Source organism: Panthera onca, chromosome A2 (genome assembly GCF_046562875.1).
Source record: "Panthera onca isolate mPanOnc1 chromosome A2, mPanOnc1 haplotype 2, whole genome shotgun sequence".
NCBI lineage: Eukaryota > Metazoa > Chordata > Mammalia > Carnivora > Felidae > Panthera > Panthera onca.
In genome coordinates, this window is record NC_138340.1 from 91015693 (window position 1) to 91036455 (window position 20763).

At 36.8% G+C, this 20763-nt stretch overlaps 1 protein-coding gene across 6 annotated transcripts in view; it reads left to right on the top strand.

Moving 5' to 3' along the window:
- The window catches only part of DMTF1 (cyclin D binding myb like transcription factor 1), a 50014-nt gene that overhangs the window by 14763 nt on the left and 14488 nt on the right, over window positions 1-20763 (top strand). For all 6 annotated transcript variants that reach the window (XM_060632380.3, XM_060632379.3, XM_060632381.3 and 3 more), the window contains 7 exons: window positions 2642-2736; window positions 8508-8622; window positions 9507-9583; window positions 14293-14450; window positions 15586-15618; window positions 16526-16635; window positions 20321-20549. In XM_060632380.3, coding sequence (XP_060488363.1) covers window positions 2642-2736; window positions 8508-8622; window positions 9507-9583; window positions 14293-14450; window positions 15586-15618; window positions 16526-16635; window positions 20321-20549 — 817 coding nt within the window. The remainder of the gene's footprint in view (window positions 1-2641; window positions 2737-8507; window positions 8623-9506; window positions 9584-14292; window positions 14451-15585; window positions 15619-16525; window positions 16636-20320; window positions 20550-20763) is intronic.

Genomic DNA, 20763 nt, shown 5'->3' on the forward strand with positions numbered 1-20763 from the left:
TTACATGCTTTATAAAGCTGATAAAAAAAATTTGTTCCTTAAAAAAATCTTAACTCTCATGTTAATCATTCTAAATCACTTACAACTTCTTATTGCTACTGTCTGCCACCACATTTTCTCCATTCCCTACTCATATTTACAACTCTTGGTGGTTATTCATTTAGATGATTGTTCCAATACTTTATCCTCTTCTGCCTTTTGTTCTCCAGACTACTTCATTAATTAGTCCCATTACCTCCTTTGGTATTACCTGTTAAGTGGAGTCCATTTGTGATCTACTTCAGACTTTGTTTTTGTACCAATACTTCCTTTCTTTCCAGGTTACTTTGTCTAATCCTCTCTAACACTTGGAATCCTTTGCCCCTCAGGGACCCACTGATCTTAACCACTTTTTCATTGTTCCTTTTCCACTTCCATCTTTTATTTCCTCCCTACCAGGTTTGGCTCATAATTAATCATTATAATCACTGTTGCATTTACCCTCAAATCCTTTTTTTCCTTCTCTCACTTCATTGTTTTTAGTGAAACCACAATCCTGGTTAAATATGCCTGGCTATTCATGTCTATACTGGCACAGCTAATTGAAAAACAGCATAAGCAAGCTGAATGATCTTATTTTAAATTCATGATCATTAACTTGAGGTGGGCTCATACTGTTGCCTGCCAGTCACACCACACTTAACAAATGAATGGTTTTTTCTCCCACTCAGAGATGACTTTCATACATTCCTGAAACCTCCAGTATTTTCTCTACCTTTGTTACTCTCAACTGATAGCCTTGCTTCTACCCTACTGAGAAAATTGAAGTAGTCAGAAGATAATTTCTGCCAGTTTCCACCACTACAAATGAATCTGTCCATATGAATCTGTGTCCGTATGTTCCCATCTTTTCTTCTCACTAAGGCCAGCCCTTCACTTTACTAGATCCCATCCCTTCTACCTACTCAAGGACATTGTTGGAGGATTTCTTCCTTTCTCACGTGAATCATTAGCTTTTCATTCTCTACTGGATCGTTCCCATCAGTGTTAGAAACCTACTATAATTTCTTCTTTAAAATAAGAAGTCCTGTTAGCCCACTTTGGGCTCCCCTCCAACTTCTCCTCTTTCCTTAAGAGCAGAATACTTTGAAAGAATCCATATACTTCCCTCCATTTCTTCTCCCATTCTTCCTTAAACCCACTCCAGTCTGGCCTTCATCTCTGTCACTTCACCAAAATTGTTCTTCCCGGGTCTCCAGAGACTATCTTGTTGCTAAGTCCAGTGATGAATTTTTTGTTTTAGTCTTTGTCTTCACTTGATCTATCCACAGTTTTTGACAGTATTTATTACTCTGAGAATATTTATCAGTCTTCTCTGAAATAATGTCTTTTGGCTTTCAGGGAACCATTCTTCTAGTTTTCTTCTACCTTTCTGTCTGTGCCTTCTGAGTCTCTTAGGCTGACCTGTCCACATGTCCCTAGTCTCTAATTGGAGTGCTCCAGGACTCCATTCTTAGGCTGCTGCTTCTGTTTTGTTTTCTCATTCCCTAGAATTGGTGGTTTTAAATCCTGTCTCTTGTGATCATGTTCAGATTTATTCCAGTCCAACCTTAATCTTAACTCTAGATGTTTAGTAGGTATCTCAAAGTAGTGTGTTTAAAACCAACCCATGAAACTTCTTAAATTCTAAAATTTGCTGCTTCTACAAATCTTCCCATTTCATTAATGGCAGGTACATTTTTCTAGTAGCTCTGATTTTTAAAACTTTAATAACATCCTTTTGTTGTCAATTTCTTTCATATTTAGTTTATCCACAAATCCTGTTGGTTCTCATATCAAAATATATCCACAGTATGAACTGCTCATCATCCTCACTTGCCTTTGGCCCTGGGCCAAGTCCCTGACTTCTCTAACCTGGATTATTGAGTTAGCTTCTTAACTGATTTCACGGTGCCCTTGCCACCCTTCAGGCTGTTTTCTTGTTAGTAGCCAAAGTAATCCTGTTAAAATAAAAATTAGATTATATCACTCTGTATCTTCCAGTGGTTTCCCATCTGAGAATTAAAGCCAAAGTCTTTACATTAGCCTACAAGTCCTCACAGAACCAGTCCTCTGGTTACACTATCCTACTTGCCATCCCTTTGAACAGTCCAGATGTGCCCCCATCTCAGAGTCTCTGCCCATGGCTTTCCTTCTGCATGAAGTGCTCTTTCTTAGGATACCTGTGTGACTAGCTCCCTTTCCCATTTTGTTCCAAGTCTGGGTTACTTCTCTTCTCCTGTTAACTAGAATTTCAATCTCCTCCCCCCAGTGCATTCCCTTTCCTGCTTTACTTTTTTCTCATTTATCAACACCCAACATAATATGTTAATTTCGTGTCTTCCTTACTAGAATATAAGCACCATGAAGGCACAGTTCTGTTTTATTTGCTCACTGCTGTCTTCCCACCACCCAGAGCATTACTTAGTGTTTATTAGGTACATAATGACTTTCTCTTAAACATATATATATATATATATCTGTATCTTTATAGACATAGACTTAATTGGCAAGGAATGTGCTAGGAAATTAGATGGTCACGTATTTTTTCCCATGGATTTTATTTTTTTAATAATTATAACTTGCTATTATATTGGAATTGAATTGTTCTTTCTTCTTGAAGTTTCAGAAAATGATCAGAGCTTTGAGGTGACCATGACTGCAACCACAGAGGTGGCAGATGATGAGATTACTGAGGGAACTGTGACACAGATCCAGGTATAGTGAGTCTTTTTACTGACTGCAAGAGGATTATCCTTAACACATACCTTAGGTGATAAAATGATGAGAACATAATTTGTCTGACAAAGGACAGAATTGAGGTAAGATTTATTATTTCATTCAGGTTTCCAGTCCCCACTTGTATGAATCTCACAATAGTAGGCAAAGATAGAATTTTAAAATTCATTCCCTATAGTGGTTCACATCTGTTGAAACAGATGGTGCACGTGTATTCTTTAGCTACATGGAATGAACTCATTTGAGCTGTTAAATAACTTTAAATTTTATCTTACCGGTTATATAAGATATTGATATAAAGCTTTTTAAGTGTTACCCAGCACTTCTCTCTAGTGACTGATTTAGAAAGGCTACATGTGTTCTCTGTTCTAACATGAATGGAAGCTAGTTATTTAACACGGATTTTAATTATGACAGTTGTAGCTCAGGTAGAACCTTTTGGTGTTTGCAGGACTAGATAACATTTTACCCTGAGTTAAGAAGTTGGATAACAATCAGGGGTTACTGCTTTCTTTTTATGTGAACTTCTGTGTTTCATATGAGTTATTTCTGCCAAAAGTAATAGAATCCTTTGCTCTTTTAGATAGCCTGGAGCTTAAATCTCTTTTACTTGTAAGTTTATATGTCTGGCTGATTGGCCCTTTCTTTTTAGTATCTTGTCCTTTTGTTTCATTTCTTTAATAAAATATTTTTAAAGCAGACAGTAGAGGTGTTACATCATTATGAATTATAAGTTGATAATATAACATCAAGGACTAAGGATATCTCAAGTGGGTGCACTATGAGCCTTTTTCAATAGGGAACTTCACAGTGGTTCCAGAATGACTGAATTTCTAGAGGAGTGAGTCTTTCATGTACTTCAAACAGCTTTGAGCCCAGCTAGAGATTCTCATAATCTGCTCTTATATTTCAGTGGGTGATTTAGACAGGAATTTTTTCCATGCTCTCTGAAGCAATAGAGCACGTTCTTCAAAATGGGGCTTGTCAAATTCATTTCCAATTCAAAGACTATGTTGTCCCACTTAGATTCCGTTTTCAGCACCATACAAATAGGTGTGTATTCATAGGTGATTTGGTTCACAACCTAGTTGTTAAAAGATTGAGCAGTGGCAGTGTTAGACAAATTATACGGTTGTTTTGTTTGGGTTATTTCTTTTTTTTTTTTTTTTTTTTGAAATTTATTGTCAAATCGGTTTCCATACAACACACAGTGCTCATCCCAAAAGGTGCCCTCCTCAATACCCATCACCCACCCTCCCCTCCCTCCCACCCCCCATCAACCCTCAGTTTGTTCTCAGTTTTTAACAGTCTCTTATGCTCTGGCTCTCTCCCACTCTAACCTCTTTTTTTTTTTTTTTTTTTTTTTTTCCTTCCCCTCCCCCATGGGTTTCTGTTACGTTTCTCAGGATCCACATAAGAGTGAAACCATATGGTATCTATCTTTCTCTGTATGGCTTATTTCACTTAGCATCACACTCTCCAGTTCCATCCACGTTGCTACAAAAGGCCATATTTCATTTTTTCTCATTGCCACGTAGTATTCCATTGTGTATATAAACCACAATTTCTTTATCCATTCATCAGTTGATGGACATTTAGGCTCTTTCCATAATTTGGCTATTGTTGAGAGTGCTGCCATAAACATTGGGGTACAAGTGCCCCTATGCATCAGTACTCCTGTATCCCTTGGGTCAATTCCTAGCAGTGCTATTGCTGGGTCATAGGGTAGGTCTATTTTTAATTTTCTGAGGAACCTCCACACTGCTTTCCAGAGCGGCTGCACCAATTTGCATTCCCACCAACAGTGCAAGAGGGTTCCCGTTTCTCCACATCCTCTCCAGCATCTATAGTCTCCTGATTTGTTCATTTTGGCCACTCTGACTGGCATGAGGTGATATCTGAGTGTGGTTTTGATTTGTATTTCCCTGATAAGGAGTGACGTTGAACATCTTTTCATGTGCCTGTTGGCCATCTGGATGTCTTCTTTAGAGAAGTGTCTATTCATGTTTTCTGCCCATTTCTTCACTGGGTTATTTGTTTTTCGGGTGTGGAGTTTGGTGAGCTCTTTATAGATTTTGGATACTAGCCCTTTGTCCGATATGTCATTTGCAAATATCTTTTCCCATTCCGTTGGTTGCCTTTTAGTTTTGTTGGTTGTTTCCTTTGCTGTGCAGAAGCTTTTTATCTTCATAAGGTCCCAGTAGTTCATTTTTGCTTTTAATTCCCTTGCCTTTGGGGATGTGTCGAGTAAGAGATTGCTACGGCTGAGGTCAGAGAGGTCTTCTCCTGCTTTCTCCTCTAAGGTTTTGATGGTTTCCTGTCTCACATTCAGGTCCTTTATCCATTTTGAGTTTATTTTTGTGAATGGTGTGAGAAAGTGGTCTAGTTTCAACCTTCTGCATGTTGCTGTCCAGTTCTCCTAGCACCATTTGTTAAAGAGACTGTCTTTTTTCCATTGGATATTCTTTCCTGCTTTGTCAAAGATGAGTTGGCCATACGTTTGTGGGTCTATTTCTGGGGTTTCTATTCTATTCCATTGGTCTATGTGTCTGTTTTTGTGCCAGTGTTTGGGTTATTTCTTAAGAGTTAGTGAGTTATAATTTCATATTAGCCTCTTGGTTTATTATTAACCATTTTAGTCAATGAAAAACTTGTAATAGTTTCTAATATTTGTTTCATAAGAATACCGTTAGGTTGTGAGTGAAAGCATAGTTAAAATTTCAGAAATAGTCTGCTTTTTGCTCTGTCCTCTGTGTCAAAGCAGGTGTAGCTATTTCACATATTATGGTAGTTACTATACTGTCCCATTTCAGCAATGGAACTATCTTGAAAAATGATTAGAAACTAAAAAATTTCCCAATATATACAGTGTTTTGTGGTTGCAAGAGGCATTAGTGGGTCAAATGCTTAGATTTACATTCCTAAGTCAATGTATGTTATAGGCATGAAACCCTACAACCAAGTCAAAAAGGCTACATTTAAAAAACAAAAACAAACAAACAAAAAAAACCACTATAGTGGGTGGCTCAGTCGGTTTAGTTTAGTGTCCGACTCTTGATATCGGCTCAGGTCATGATTTCAAGATCATGGGATCAGGGTCCCGTGGGGCTCTACACTGAGCATGGAGCCTGCTTATGATTCTCTCTTTCTCCCTCTCTCTCTCTCTCTCTTTCTCCCTCTCTCTCTCCCTCTCTCTCTCTCTCTCTTTCTCCCTCTCTCTCTCTCTCTCTTTCTCCCTCTCTCTCTCTCTCTCTTTCTCCCTCTCTCTCTCTCTCTCTTTCTCCCTCTCTCTCTCTCTCTCTTTCTCCCTCTCTCTCTCTCTCTCTCTCTCACTTTCTCCCTCTCTCTCTCTCTCCCTCCCCCCCTCCCCCCTTCCCCCCCTTCCCCTCTCCCCCTCTTCCCCTCTCCCCCTCTTCCCCTCTTCCCCTCTCCCCCTCTCCCCCTCTTCCCCTCTCCCTGTCTCCCCGTCTCCCTCCCTCTCTCTCTTCCTCCCTCCCTCCCCCTTTCCCTCATCCACCCTCCCTCCCTCCCTCTGCCCTTCTCCCCTGCTCAAGCTCTGTCTCTAAAAAAAAAAGTATACTAAACATATCTGAGTAATTTAAAAAGCTTCTACATAAAGTAGTGAAAATGGAGGTAAAATAATGTAAAACTTAATATCTACATACTACGTGTAGATAGATAACATTTAAGGTAACTATGTCTCCTACTATCCTCATTTAACTCATTTGTTATGGACAGTGTTGATTATTAGTTCTAAAATACAATAATTGTTGGCTTCATTTGATGGCTTTTTACATGTTTACCATTATATGACTTAAGTAATAATTGTAATTCTTCATCAGGGTAATTTAAGCCAAAAGGCATTAGGTATTTGTCCAAAGAGAGCGGTTAATTAGCATGACAAGTGTATTCCTAAGTTCATAGAGTGGCCTGTGTATTTAGACTCACTCTGGGAAATGAGGATTTTATTCTTTTAAGCAACTGATTAATATATAAGAGAACATCATTTCAGAAGAATATTTTCTACATTACATTTCTTAACAGTAGATATTGTTTGTATCAAGGTCTTTTCACAGCAGTCTCTATCACAGTAACCTCTGTGTCAAATCTTAGATAATTGGGTTCTTCAGAATACAAGAGACATTATCTGTCTAGTCTGTCTCCATTCTCAGCTTTATAAAGGTAGCCTCTTGATCTTTAAAAGAAAAAATCTAAAGTGTATGACACATAAATGCAGGGTTACAAAACTTTTCATACTTGTTCCAGTGACTCTAGCTTTTTGCCCATGGATTTAAGAAAACACCTTAATAAATACAATATATTCATTACCCCCAAATAGAAAAATAAAGTAGGTGACAAAAGAAACATGGCTTTTCTCTTCATTGTGCTTGGTTTGTTCACTGACAGCTTCTCTCTTTCCAAGTAGGATGATTTCACTTCCTCTTGATTTTAGAAATTCAATTTCTGTCTATTCAAGAAATAGTCCAATCTCTTAGGATTTATCTCCAGCCAGTGACATAGTTTAGTTAATATAGTCTGAGACCAAATGGAATTGAGTGGTCACTAGGCATGTGACTTTCCTCCTATTCTTATCTGCCTATGGTAGGTGGGCTCATGCCTGAAATGGTAGCACTGTTTCCAGATCTTTCTGACTCACACTATAGCTGTCTTTAGCCCAAGACCAACTCTCTTAAGCAGCTTTGTTCCTGCAGAATTTGTTAGGTTAGGTATATCTGTAGTTGAAAATGTACCTGGTGTGACAGTTGGATAAATACACTGAAAGCAACTGAATTTTATATTATAAAGGGTGAATTTTATGGTGTGTGAATTATATCTCATGCTTGCTTCAGCAGCACATATACTAAAAAATTGGAGTTATAAAGGTCTCAATAAAGTTGTTAGTTTTTAACTTCATGTTATTTAGTGAAGATTATTTTTACCATAATAATAATAAATAATACCATATAGTTCTTTGAGAAGAAGGTATATTAATGAGGTTAGGAACCAACTCTCAAGATTGGCTAAAACAAAGTTGTCAGTGAACTATAAGCAGACTGTGATTTTGCAGTGTCTTTTGATTTAGCCTGTTAATTCTTTAAATTTAGCAAGAGAGTACATTACAGATGACTAAATATTTAGACAACAAATAACCTATAAGGATATGAACAACCGTGACACTCATCTGTAACATCTCCATTTTATTGTATGTATGAGCTCATTTTACATATATGAATGTACAGATGGCTTCAGATATATTAATTCAGTCACATAATGGAATCTTAACTATTATTCTATAAAATTTAAGCCACTAGTACAGAGTTACTTGCTTAAATGAAGGTCATATTTTATTAATGCAGGCAGTTTCGTTTTCATACTGCCATGAGAACAGCAAAAAAAAATTAATAGAGTTTTTTTTTTTTTTAATTTTTTTTTTTCAACGTTTTTTATTTATTTTTGGGACAGAGAGAGACAGAGCATGAACGGGGGAGGGGCAGAGAGAGAGGGAGACACAGAATCGGAAACAGGCTCCAGGCTCCGAGCCATCAGCCCAGAGCCTGACGCGGGGCTCGAACTCACGGACCGCGAGATCGTGACCTGGCTGAAGTCGGACGCTTAACCGACTGCGCCACCCAGGCGCCCCAAAATTAGAGTTTTAGAATGTTTATTATCGCACACAAAGATGAATCAGATTGGGTATTAAATCGAGATATACTTTTTTTTTTTTTTTTTTCTACTTTTACATCTTCAAGATTCTACAGAATGAGCAACTAGATGAAATATCTCCCTTGGGTAATGAGGAAGTTTCAGCAGTTAGCCAAGCGTGGTTTACAACTAAAGAAGATAAAGATTCTCTGACTAACAAAGGTAAGCTATATTGTGAATTTTAGTGTCCACTGGAAAAAAATGGAGGTAAAAAGATCTGGTAGTCATCAGGATTTTGGATTGGGGCTTCATAGTTGTGATTGAGTAGTTACAGAAATTGAGTTTACCATGAAACCAACATTTGTTTTTCAGTACTTGATCATTTCTCTGACATGCAGTAAATTATAAAGAGATGTCCATTAAAAGACAGTATAGTTACTGCATGGGAGTGGGAAGACCAGTCTTTTCAGAGATCTAACTTTGGTCTGATAGGCAGCTTAGTGGCTTAAAGTAAGTGTTTTATAGTGCTGCAGAGTTCATAAGGATTGTTAGGGAACTGCTACAACAAAGTGCAGGTCATGGATATGCCACTCTGAAATGAGAAAAGGAAGCAAAAGTAAGTAAATTGATTGTTTTCAACCACTGTATAGTAAATACTCATTAAGAATGTATTATTCACTTGGTATCCATTGGATTATGTTTACCTTGTCCTAGAATCTTTTGTGCACATTCTTTTGCCCATAAAATTTATTTATTGCATTGGATAAATTTTTCAGAAAGTTTGGAGCATGATTTGGCTTTTATAATTCTCATGCCTTTTTTTAGCAGGCTTTTATTATTGAATAAGAAATATAACTGATACAAAGTAATAATTTTTTCGTCTTTTACTTCTTACTGTCTTTATTTAGTAAGATTGAATGTATTCTTTTTTAAAAACCAGAGGTTACAAAAGCAACTACGTGGAGATCTTTCAGATTTCAGATGAAGGAGAAATTAGCTACATTTTATTCACATAGATAATTTATTTAATCACAAAGCAAATCTTTAGTGTTTTATCCATCTTGAAGGATAACATTTTCTATAATATTATTTGTTTTCCTTTAAAGGACATAAATGGAAACAGGGGATGTGGTCTAAGGAGGAAATTGATATTTTGATGAACAATATTGAACGCTATCTAAAGGTATCTTATGGCATATTTTTGTTTCACTAATTTTTTCATTTCCAGTTGCAAAAATTATCAAAGCATCATATTGTATGTACTTATTAGGAGCTTTTCAGTAATTTTTATAATGGATGATTGGCTAATATGTGTCTTGGCTTAATAATTGTAAGGTGTATGATTATGGTATGTTTTTAAACAAATTTTGAATTCTTAGTTTAAAATGGTTTTACTGCTTTAGTTAATACCAAAAGTTTAGACAAAATCCTAACAGCTTCTCAAAACCCTAAGGCCCTGTCTTTTCAAGCAACCTAATAATTAAGAGTTTAAGCTTGTATTGTCTAAAGCTTAAGATACACATCTTCTTCTTTGAGTGAATTTCTGACATGACAGTCCTCCCTTTTTAAAAAAATGGATAATTTAGTTCATTTTCCTGTTGAGGCTTATATGTTAGCTAAGTCATCCTCTTCAGTAAATGTCTCTCGAACACAGTATTTTTGAGGCACTGGAGATAGGAATTCCTATGACACATGGTACTGGTGTTTGAAAAGCCAGCAGTTCATTTGGGAGTGTTGAAAGCAGGTGAAGACCAACACAAGGGTTTGTACCATGTGAGTGATAAATTCTGCATGAAATCAGAGAAGGAAGAGTGTATTTTTAGGGTTTGGGGCAGTTAGGGAAAATACTTGGAAGATCAAGGATTTGAGCGGAATCTTTAAGAAATAGAACTTAGACTGGAATAGGGCTGGAGGGAACAGCATGAGTAAATGCTGAGTACCAAGGAATCAGAAATGAAACCCAGAGCACGTTGAATTAGCCCTTTTAACTTGAACTGAGTTAATTAGCCTCTGGAAACTTGACTTTGAAATCCAGTCCAAAAAATTAGAACTCTTTCCTATAGGAAAATGAGAAAAACTGGTAACTTAGTTAAGTGAGGAATTGGTGGAGTAGATCTGTGCTCTTCTCAAGGAAATGTTTCCAGAGATTTGCTGACCATTCCTGTAAAGGAGTTAGTGCATGTTTGAAATATAGACCATTAGCACTGTTTGGGAATGGGTGGAGTACAGTATTTATTTAACCATTCTATTGTTTGATCCTTAGGTGGTTTATATTATTTTTCACTATTATAAATACATTTGCTGCCTAGAATATCCACGTTGTAAAGCTTAATTTTAAGCTGTACTCTTCCCAAGCTAAGCTTTATGAACTGTAAAGAGTGAAACACTTCATTTCTTTGTTAATGGGTAAAGATTATTCCTAACAAACTAAATTTTTGGGGTTTTTGTTTGTTTGTTTGTTTTTAAGAGAAACACAAGTGCAGTGACCATTGACAATGTATCTAGAAGTGTATTAAAGTTGTCCACTGGTCACATACACTTTAGTTAAAATGGAAAAACCTGGAAAAATGTTGCAGGTTTAGATAAGGCAATGACGAACAGTAACAACATTGAACTTTGGGAATTACGCTGGTTTCTTGTCTAGGGGATTGGAGTAGATGGTTTCCAGGGATTAAAGGGTGGGAATGTGACTGAAATTTGAGAGCTTTTAGATGACCATTTCAGTTGACCAGATGAGAGTAGTAAGGACTTTAAACTATGGTGGTGGGAGAAGAATTTTCAGGGAAAGGGCAGATAAGCAGGTAATCTCTAAGGAAACCTGGTGACTGGATGTTGGGGAAGAGGGAAAATGAGGGGTTGGAATAACTTCAGAATGTTTTATTTTTGGATAACTGGGAGAATAATGAATGGATTGGCAGAGATAGGAAATGTCCACAAAGATGTACTGATCTTGGGAAAAGATAATTTGTTTGATATTTGACCATGGTTTTTATTATGTGCTGCTGTTTAAGAACATTGTGGTGCCATTTTTAAACCAATTAATTAGATGTCAGATAAATGAAAGTAACTGTCACAAGTTTGAAAAAAAAAAAAAGAAGAAAAAGAAAATCTTTCCATCTCACTGTATGGTCATCCTGCAACACATTGCCTTTCATATATTTAGGCTTATAAATATTAGGCCTAATTATTTGCATAATTGAAACTGCATAAGAAAAATTTCGATTCTAGAATTTAGAAACTTGGGGTTCCTGGCTGGCTCAGTCAGTAGAGTGTGTCACTCTTTTGATCTTGTAGTCGTCAGTTTGAAGTGCATGTTGGGTGTAGAGATTACTTAAAAAAGAAAATTAATTTTAAAAAATTTAGAGACTTTTTACTCTGAAATTTTACATATTCAAAAGAATGTATATAATGCATATCAGTATAATTGTACTTCTTTTTGAAATTTATGTAAATAGATTTATCCTGAGTGTTCTTTAACTGATTTCTGTTGTTTGTTGTGATTTTGTGATCCATTCCCTGTTGACTTTTTTAGCTGTATTTCATTATGCTAGGATAAATACCTACCCAGGTGCAGTCAGTGGTCATTTAGGGTCTTTTTAGGTTTTTTGCTATTAATATGTAAAAATCTGATGGGTGTGAATGGTATTTTATTATGGATTTAATTTGTATTTCTCTGATTACATACTTTAATATATGCTTAGTGGCCATTTTTAGTGTTTCCTTTTTGAAATTCCTATTTGTATTTTCTGTCAGTTTTTCCATAGGGTTCTTTTTCATTTTCTAGACTATTTATTTATTTATTTATTTATTTATTTATTTATTTAGAGCGAGCGAGCACACATATGCGAGGGACAAAGAAAAATACAATCCTAAGCAGGCTCCGTGCTCTCAGCGCATAGCCTGATGTGGGGCTCCATCTCCCCAAGCCCTGAGATCATGGCCTGAGCCAAAATCAAGAGTCAGATGCTTAACTGACTGAGCCACCCAAGTGCCCCTAGACATTCTTAACGTATGCTGGTTACTAATGGTTTTTTTGTTTATTTGTATTGTAGATATCTTGTCCCAATTCAGTGGCCTAGCATTTCCTTCTCCCTAGGGGTCATATGATGAAAAAAGATTCTTAATTTTCAATATAAAAATAATCATTTTTACCTTTATATTTTGCATGGTTGTTTAAGGTACTCCTCCTCTGCGTCAAGGACATAAAAGTTTTAGTTTTGCCTTTCATACTGATTTTTTTTCCCATAGCTGTGAGATAGGATTTCACTGTTGTTGGGGTTTTTTGTTTTATTTTGTATGGATGGCAGTTGTCCTGGCATCATTATGGAATATCAGTCTTTTCCCAATGTACAATGTCCATTCTGTCCCAGATCTAGTTTCCACACATTTGTTTCTAGGTTTTCTAATATGTTCCCAGGTTCTGTTTGTTGATACCTGCACAAGTATAGATAAATGTAGAACAAGTCTCTTTATGAATGTCTTGGCTAGTTTTGGCTCTTTGCTCTTCCTTTATAAATTTAGAATCAGGTTGCAGAGAATGGAAACTGTTGGGATTTGTTGGGGGGACTGCATTGAATCTGTGCATCAGTTTGAGGGGAATTCACATCTTTATAGTATTTCATCTTGCTAATGAGAACATCGTATAGCCCTCCATTGTAGTGAATTCCTCTTTAATGCCTTTTGATAGTTTGTTTTCCTCCATGAAGGACTTGGGTAACTTGCCTAAGATTTAGTCCTATTGCTTTTAATTTTGATGTTACTGTAAATGAGAACTTGTAAACTTTGTTACGAACTTTCTATAGAAACGCAGATGACTTTATATATTGATTTTGTAAGCGGCAGCGTTGCTAAATATTTTCTTTTATCAAATTGTCAGCAAAACCAAACTTGATATTTATATTTTTTCCATAAATCTTATAATTAATAACTAATTTTTTCTGAAATTAACACAAATTTGTATTCCTGGAATAAGCTCACTTTTTGCATTGATTATTAACCTTTTTATACATTGTTGGGTTCATTGTGCTAAAATACTTTAAGGACTTAGAGGATCTATGTTAATGAATGAGCTTACCTGAAAAATCTTTTCTGAAACTGTCCTTGTCTGGTTTTGTTATTGAGGTTATGTCAGCCTAATAAAGAGAATGAAGAAGTGTCCCGCCTGTTTTTCTATACCCTAGAATAGTTTAAAAATCAGAATTATCTTGATTGTTTGGTAGGATTTACCTATAAAGCCACGTGGGCCTGGTGTTTCCATTGTGAGAAAATTATTAATAACTTATTAAATGTTCTTGATGGTCTATGCTTACTAGATTTTCTTTCTCTTCCTGAGTCTATTTTGGTAAGTTTAATTTTTTTAGGAGTTTGTTCATTTTATGTAAGTTTTCAAATTTATTGCCATAGAATTTTCATAATGTTTAATTCTCTACTCTCTGTAGCATTTCTATTTAGGCCCCATGTTTTTCATTTCCAGTATGGTTTTGTTTTTTAGTTTTGCTGTAAGTTTATCTTTTCATATTTTATTAGTCTTAATGGGTCTTTTTAAAGAAGCATTTTTTTAGCATTGCTTGTCATTTCTGTTACTTGATTCCTCATTCCATTAATTTTGTTATGATTTTCTACTTTAGATTTTAATATTTTTCTGTTTTAAAAGGGGTTGACACAACTTTACTGAATTTTATACAGTTTCTTTTTGGAACATTAAAGTATCACTTTATTATCTCTTGAAACATTCTAAAGTTTATATTTGACTTATTAATGAATTAACAATGCATTATTTTTCTAAATGCCATTGGTGATCTTGAACATAAAAGAAACAACTTTTAAAAAGCATAGTATATCCATATGCATTTTATCAGAATTCCCTAAATCAAAGAAATGTAACCCATTTAGGCACGCGGAATAAAAGATGCTACAGAAATCATCTTTGAGATGTCAAAAGACGAAAGAAAAGATTTCTACAGGACTATAGCATGGGGTCTGAACCGGCCTTTGTTTGCAGTTTATAGAAGAGTGCTTCGCATGTATGATGACAGAAACCATGTGGGAAAGTATGAAAACTTGTAATGCTGCATGTTTTCATGTAATTAGGGGAAATACCTTAAGGAGCTTTCATTTTTTAAAGTATAGTTATGATTAAAACTTTAATTGGAGACAGCTATGATTAGTTTGTTGTGTTAATATTTTTTCTCTCCATTTCCATGTTATAAATATGGAAACCTCATTTTAACAAGGGCTCCTAGAAACTAGAATCTAAATCCGCTTATATATGTCAGATTTTAGACTTAGCTGTCTTCATACGTCAAACTCTGCTTTGTAATAAAGTAACATTATAATAAAATGTATTATAGTGGTTAAAGATTTAGGAAGTGTGGAAAAACCTCAATTCATCAGTAACATTGTTCCTATTCAATTTTTTTTTTTTTTTTATAGTATAGCATTTCCTAGGTTAGTGACTTTTTTTTTTTTTTTTTAATAAAACCAGAGTGGAAAAATAACTAAATTTCTGAATACAATGCATGGATTTCTGTTATAGGCAACATTTATGGGAAGGCATCATTTTTTTCAACTCAATGATTATATAGTGTTACTAACATATTTATAATTTCTCTTTGGAAATTTTAGGTAGTCATAGGGACAGCTTATTAGATACTGCTTTTAAAAAGAAATTGCAATGGCTGTTTTGAGTACTTGCCCAACTAAAGAAAAAGAGCCTTTACATTAAAGCAAGAGTATGGCAGATGTCCATGCATGGGTAGTGGAAATGAAGAGAATTTTAAATTTTTCAGTGCCTTGTGAGAATTCACCATAGATTGGCATCTTGGCTCTGGTTTATAATGTCATGCATAAGTCTTTGGGAATAACTATCAGAGGACCTGAAACCAGTTTTGAAATAAAGGGAAAGTTAAACAGAATAGGAGCCAATATGTTTTAAATGTTGAATTTTCCTAGAGAAAAATATACATTAATTACTTTTGTTACAGCTAAAAGGTTTTTTTTGCAAAAAAATAGAAGCATTAGTTTTAATTTTCAGTCATTTACCTTGAAATGAGTCACTTTAAAAATATTATCATTATGCTAAGTGACTTACCATTTGGCTCCCTAAGTGAAAATCTGATTTTTATCAAGGTTGTTTAGCATTCTTTGTTTTAATTCATCTTTTTAAAAATTTGTTTAAATTTCTAGATATACACCTGAAGAAATTGAAAAGCTCAAGGAGTAAGTTTAACAATTTTTTTCCTTTTCATTAATTCTGATAGTTGGGTTTTACCTTTCTAAAAAAAATATCTTTGTGTTTAAAACTTTTATTTTGAAAATGTCAAGAGAGTTTTAGTAGACTGGTATATTTAATCGTGCTGTTAAGCATGAGAGACCGTAAAAAAGAACTTTTCAGATCCATACGTGCAGAGTATGCCCATAAATGCCCATAAATTTAGTCTCCTGTTGTGAGCTGCCGAATGAAATGTGTGGCAGACCACTGATAAGGGTTACAGAAGAGACTAGATGGCCATTCTTGGTGGCCTGAAGACTGGACCTCAGGAACTTACATATGGAATTAAAACCAGGGTTGTGCTACTTGTGTGTTTAAAATGATGACTTAGCAAATGTTTTACTTAATATCTGGGCAGACTCTACCTTATAAAGGCTATTTCACAGGAAAAATAATTTTGCTTCGTTGAGCAGGGCCATAAAGTATGGGTAAATGGATTGTATGGATCATGGTGAAAATTGAAGGCTGGTCCTTGTTATAATGATAGCACCTTGTGAAACTTTTTCAGATGACTGAGAAGAGCTTGTTAGGAGTACTCAAAAGGGAACAATCTGGGGATTGCCTGGGAGATTGTCAGTAACCTGAGGGGAAATTTGGTCTTTTTTGAACACATATCCAAGTTACTTATTTCTTCTCTGACCCAGGAAAAAGGCAATTGCTGCCTGTTTTTTTTTCACCCACAGACAACTGTGGACCCCAAAAAAAGGCCACACTTTCAAACTTTGGCTCTCAAAGTATTGCTGCCCACAACTTCCAAACCACTCAAATGGGAAGAAGAAGAATGAAGAATAAATGATGAAATTAAAAGGGAGAAAACAGTTGAACCAAATGCTGATTGGCAGACTCTTGTTTTAGGCTCCGGATAAAGCATGGCAATGACTGGGCAACAATAGGGGCGGCGCTAGGAAGAAGCGCGTCTTCCGTCAAAGATCGGTGCCGACTGATGAAGGATACTTGCAACACAGGTACTGTGAGCGCCCCCGCTGGCTTCTCTGGTCTCCATTGGCGCTTCCTGGCCTTTCACTTATGCCCTGTCTTCTGTCCTGGGAAGAAATTTGTCATTCACTTTGTAGCAGGATTTTAACTCTTAGAAACCTTAGTCTCCAGTGAAAACTAGTAACCAATTGTGAACTCTCTGTTACATCAGAATTTTTTTTTAGATGGCAAGCTTATAAACCCATTAAGCACAAAGCATGTTTTTCACCAGTTCCAAAGATCCTTAGGTTTTTTGGGTTTTTTGCCACAAGTCAGAAGCACAAACCCACATCTAGTAATTAGTGCTTTAGCCTCTTATCTTGTTAGATATCCAATGAATTCAATCTTAGTTTACCTGCAAGCAAAACATTAACGTTTTAGGTTACCAAAGACTGAAAGCTATCTTAACAATTACCCATGAAAACTTAAGAGACGGACAAAATTAACTGTCACTTTAAGTCATCCTTTTGTTAACAAATTGGAACAGAGATAACATGATCTTATTTGACCCTCAGCAAATCAAGGTAGAATAAAAGTTTTTTTAATGTTGATAAACATCTATCTCAAACCAACAAACTTAAATTAGCTTAAACACTGAATACGTTTTACTTGAGTCCACGTAAGACAATTTGTTCCCCTTGGTTAATTTTTACCTGCAACGTTGGTGGGGAAATCTGACATCAGTGGTCTTTGTTCCTGGACATCTAGGGTGGGAGGAGGAGCTGATGGTGCCTGAGGCATTGAGGAGCCAGTTGTGCCAGCCGCCCCCCAGGTGGTGCAGAAATAGGAGCGGGGAAGGGAAGGCAGAAGAGACAGGTGCCAGCGGAAGGCAGAGAAGAGAATTCCCAGTTTTAAATCTTGGCAGCTCAGAGGAGCAGACTCCAGGTTTCTTTTGTTTTGTTTGCCACCAGTGGAACGAGACAGTCCATGTCAGCCCTGAGGAGACAGGGAATTTCCCCGAAACAAAAGGAGTTTCGGCAGCTGCTTGGGAATATTCCCTCAAGTCCCCGTTCTGAGGTAGAATAACCAGAGACAGTTGGCTCGAATTATAGTCGTTGACCAAGGAAATGAAGGAGACACAAGTCCCCATACACAGTCACATGGCGACTCCAACCTGCTGCCCAGCACCAACACCTTAGTGTTGCAGCTTCGTTCCTCGTCCCTTGTGGAACTATTAGTGGACCTCTGGGAGGTGATCAGGCTCCCCTTCTGCCTCTTACGGGCAGGTCTGCCAAAACGAACCTGGGTTCTTAGAAGGCTGATGGGCATCCCTGAGCCGGTTCCTGGGCCTCTTGGGTTCCATGAGCACATACGGGGGTTGTTGCCCCGGTGTGCCAGGAGGGCTGGTCTCCTGTGGATCAAGCAGTCTGCTGGCGCCAGGTGAGGCTGCCTCTCCCGGCACCCCGAGGTTTGCAGCCCCGGTGGCAAAGGAGGTGGAAATGCACTGTCTGAATCCCGGACGAGCCCCCCAGTAATGTAGCAGGATTCTCGCACACAGAGTCATAACACCGAGGCTTTTCTTTCCAGGAAACAACTTTATTCCTGTTGGCACCGCTCAGTTAGGTTCGTACCCAAAGAACTGAGCCCCAAACGCCATATGTAGTTTTCTATGTATTTTTTTACTTCGTCTCCCATATATGGTAACACACAAACATGTGGTCTGATGTTAAGTGGTCTCATTTTACAAGGTCTTGAGGGTTGTTGTCAAGTAAGCAAATAGCAAGGTTGCCTTGAGGGTTTTTTTTCCCTTTTCTTTCCTTAGGGAGGGGACCCTACCACAATTTTAATTCAGATTTTATTTTCTAGTCTTGCTTTTTCGTCAAGCTTTATAGACCTAAGTAATCCTTCATTTTTCTTTTGTGTGAGATGACACTGTTCACAGGGACACATCTCACTTTTCAGACGTTTTAGATATGTACCATGTTTCCTTTTTGTAGCGACTCATAACTGCTCCGGTTGTGAAAGTATTTATCATTAAGGCTTACATACAGGAGTTTGTTTTAATTTAAGCCCATCTAACTGTGGAGCTTATGTTAACAAGCTTATCTACTCAGGTTTATAAAACACTTTAGTTCAGGCAGATCACAATTTAAGAAGTTATATTCCAAAGGTGTGGCTCTCTTTTGCTTATTTCAAACAAATAAGTATATTTTTCCATAGAAAAAAACTTGCGACTGTTGTTTCAACCTCCAGACCACAAATGCCTTTTTAACTTTTAACAGACGACACTGTTAAACCTAACCTTTGTGATCAACAACAGTATTTAGACTTTGCCACTAACTCTCAATCTTTCTGAGCCTCAGTTTCCTCTGTAAAAGAAAGAGGTTAGAATGATCTCATTGTTCCCTTTTAGCCCCCAAATTCTCTGAAGGATCCACAGTCTGTGCTCATTCTTTGAATTAAAAAAAAAAAAAAATAGTTATCAAGTTAAGCTTTCAGTGTATATATTTTCTGTTTTCACCTCCCTATCCTGCTAAAGTGGAATTAGGAATATTTTCTGAGTAACCATTCCACCACCACTATGACCTGCAAGACAGAACAGAAATTCCACTAACTCTTGTTATTCTGTGAATGACAGCTTAATGAATGAAGCTGGAATAGGAGCTTTAGATTTAGGATGGGACCCTAGCGTTTTATGTAAGACATTCTGAGAGCAGAACTCCTTTTGTTAGCATAATAATGGAAAAACACTGCCATTTCCTGATTGCCAGTCTGAGGGATTGATTCGCCTGTTTGCTTTTCATGTTGCTACATAGTATTTCTGATCATGACTTCTCTTTTTTTGTACCACACTATGAGACACTCATGCTAAAGTAGGAGAGCAGGATTTTGCCTTGAGTATGTGGTATCCAGAACTATGCCTAGCACATAATAGATGTTCAGTAAATATTTGTTGAATGAATGGAATCCCTGAAGCAGGCATAGTGGCACTTTTGAAATTTTCTAGATATTTTTAGTTACTAATAACAAAATGGAAACAGAAGTGGAAGGGGTAAAAAGTTTCTCTTCTTTTCCTGTTTTTCTGCTCGATCCTTAAGAAAAGACCAAAGAGAATCATTTGGTGTTATTACTGGTTTATGGCTTCAGGAAAGCCTTGAGTAAAATCATGTGTGAGTGCCAGTCTCGGACTTTTCTTTTATCACAGTTTCTTGGAGTTGGGATGGGGGGAAAGGAGATCATGTAAACCTAGTTTTCATTTTTACTAAAATGGGCGGAAGCCCATAGGAGTTACACCATTCATTACTGTAATGAAGGATCTCTGTTGGCTTACTACACTTCTGCAGAGCAGGAATCTTAGGTGATACTAAGTAAAAATTGTGTGTTTCTTTGTCCATCATGCCATTCGTGAAGCTCTTCCTACTTACAATTAATGCAACTTGACGGTACAGAATTCTTTCTAGGTATATGTTGGGTAGTTTTTCTTTCCTTTAAGAGTCGGTCATTGTTTTCTACAAGACTCTGTATTTTCTTTGATACCAAGAACCTTACTGGGCTAGTATAGGCTAGTAAAACAACTGTCTTAGTAGATGTGTGCAGTTTCCCACCCCCGGGTCATTCAGAAATACTTTGGGTGTTACTGTGTACTTCCCATCAGTCCTTGGAAATACAGGGCTGAATCTGATTTGGAAAAAAAAAAAGGTAGCAGTAGTAGTCTAGATGATTTCCTTCTTTTAGGGAAGTGGACAGAAGAAGAGGAAAAGAGACTTGCAGAGGTGGTTCATGAATTGACAAGCACTGAGCCTGGTGACATAGTGACACAGGGCGTGTCTTGGGCAGCTGTGGCAGAACGAGTGGGGACCCGCTCAGAAAAGCAGTGTCGCTCTAAATGGCTCAACTACCTGAACTGGAAACAAAGTGGAGGTACTGAATGGACCAAGGAAGATGAAATCAATCTCATCCTCAGGTTTGTGTCCTAGATCTTTTAATAACAAAAGCTGCTTAATGGCTCTAGGTATCTTGATGGATTTTCCTCTTTGGGTCTCCCTAGATGCCTAATGTCTGAAAAGCATCCTTTCCATAGAGAAAGGATCCATAGAGGATCCTTCAGATCCTATGTATTTCATATTGAGCTTTTTTTGTTTTGTGTTCCTTTTTAGTGGATTTAGTGCTCGTGCAAA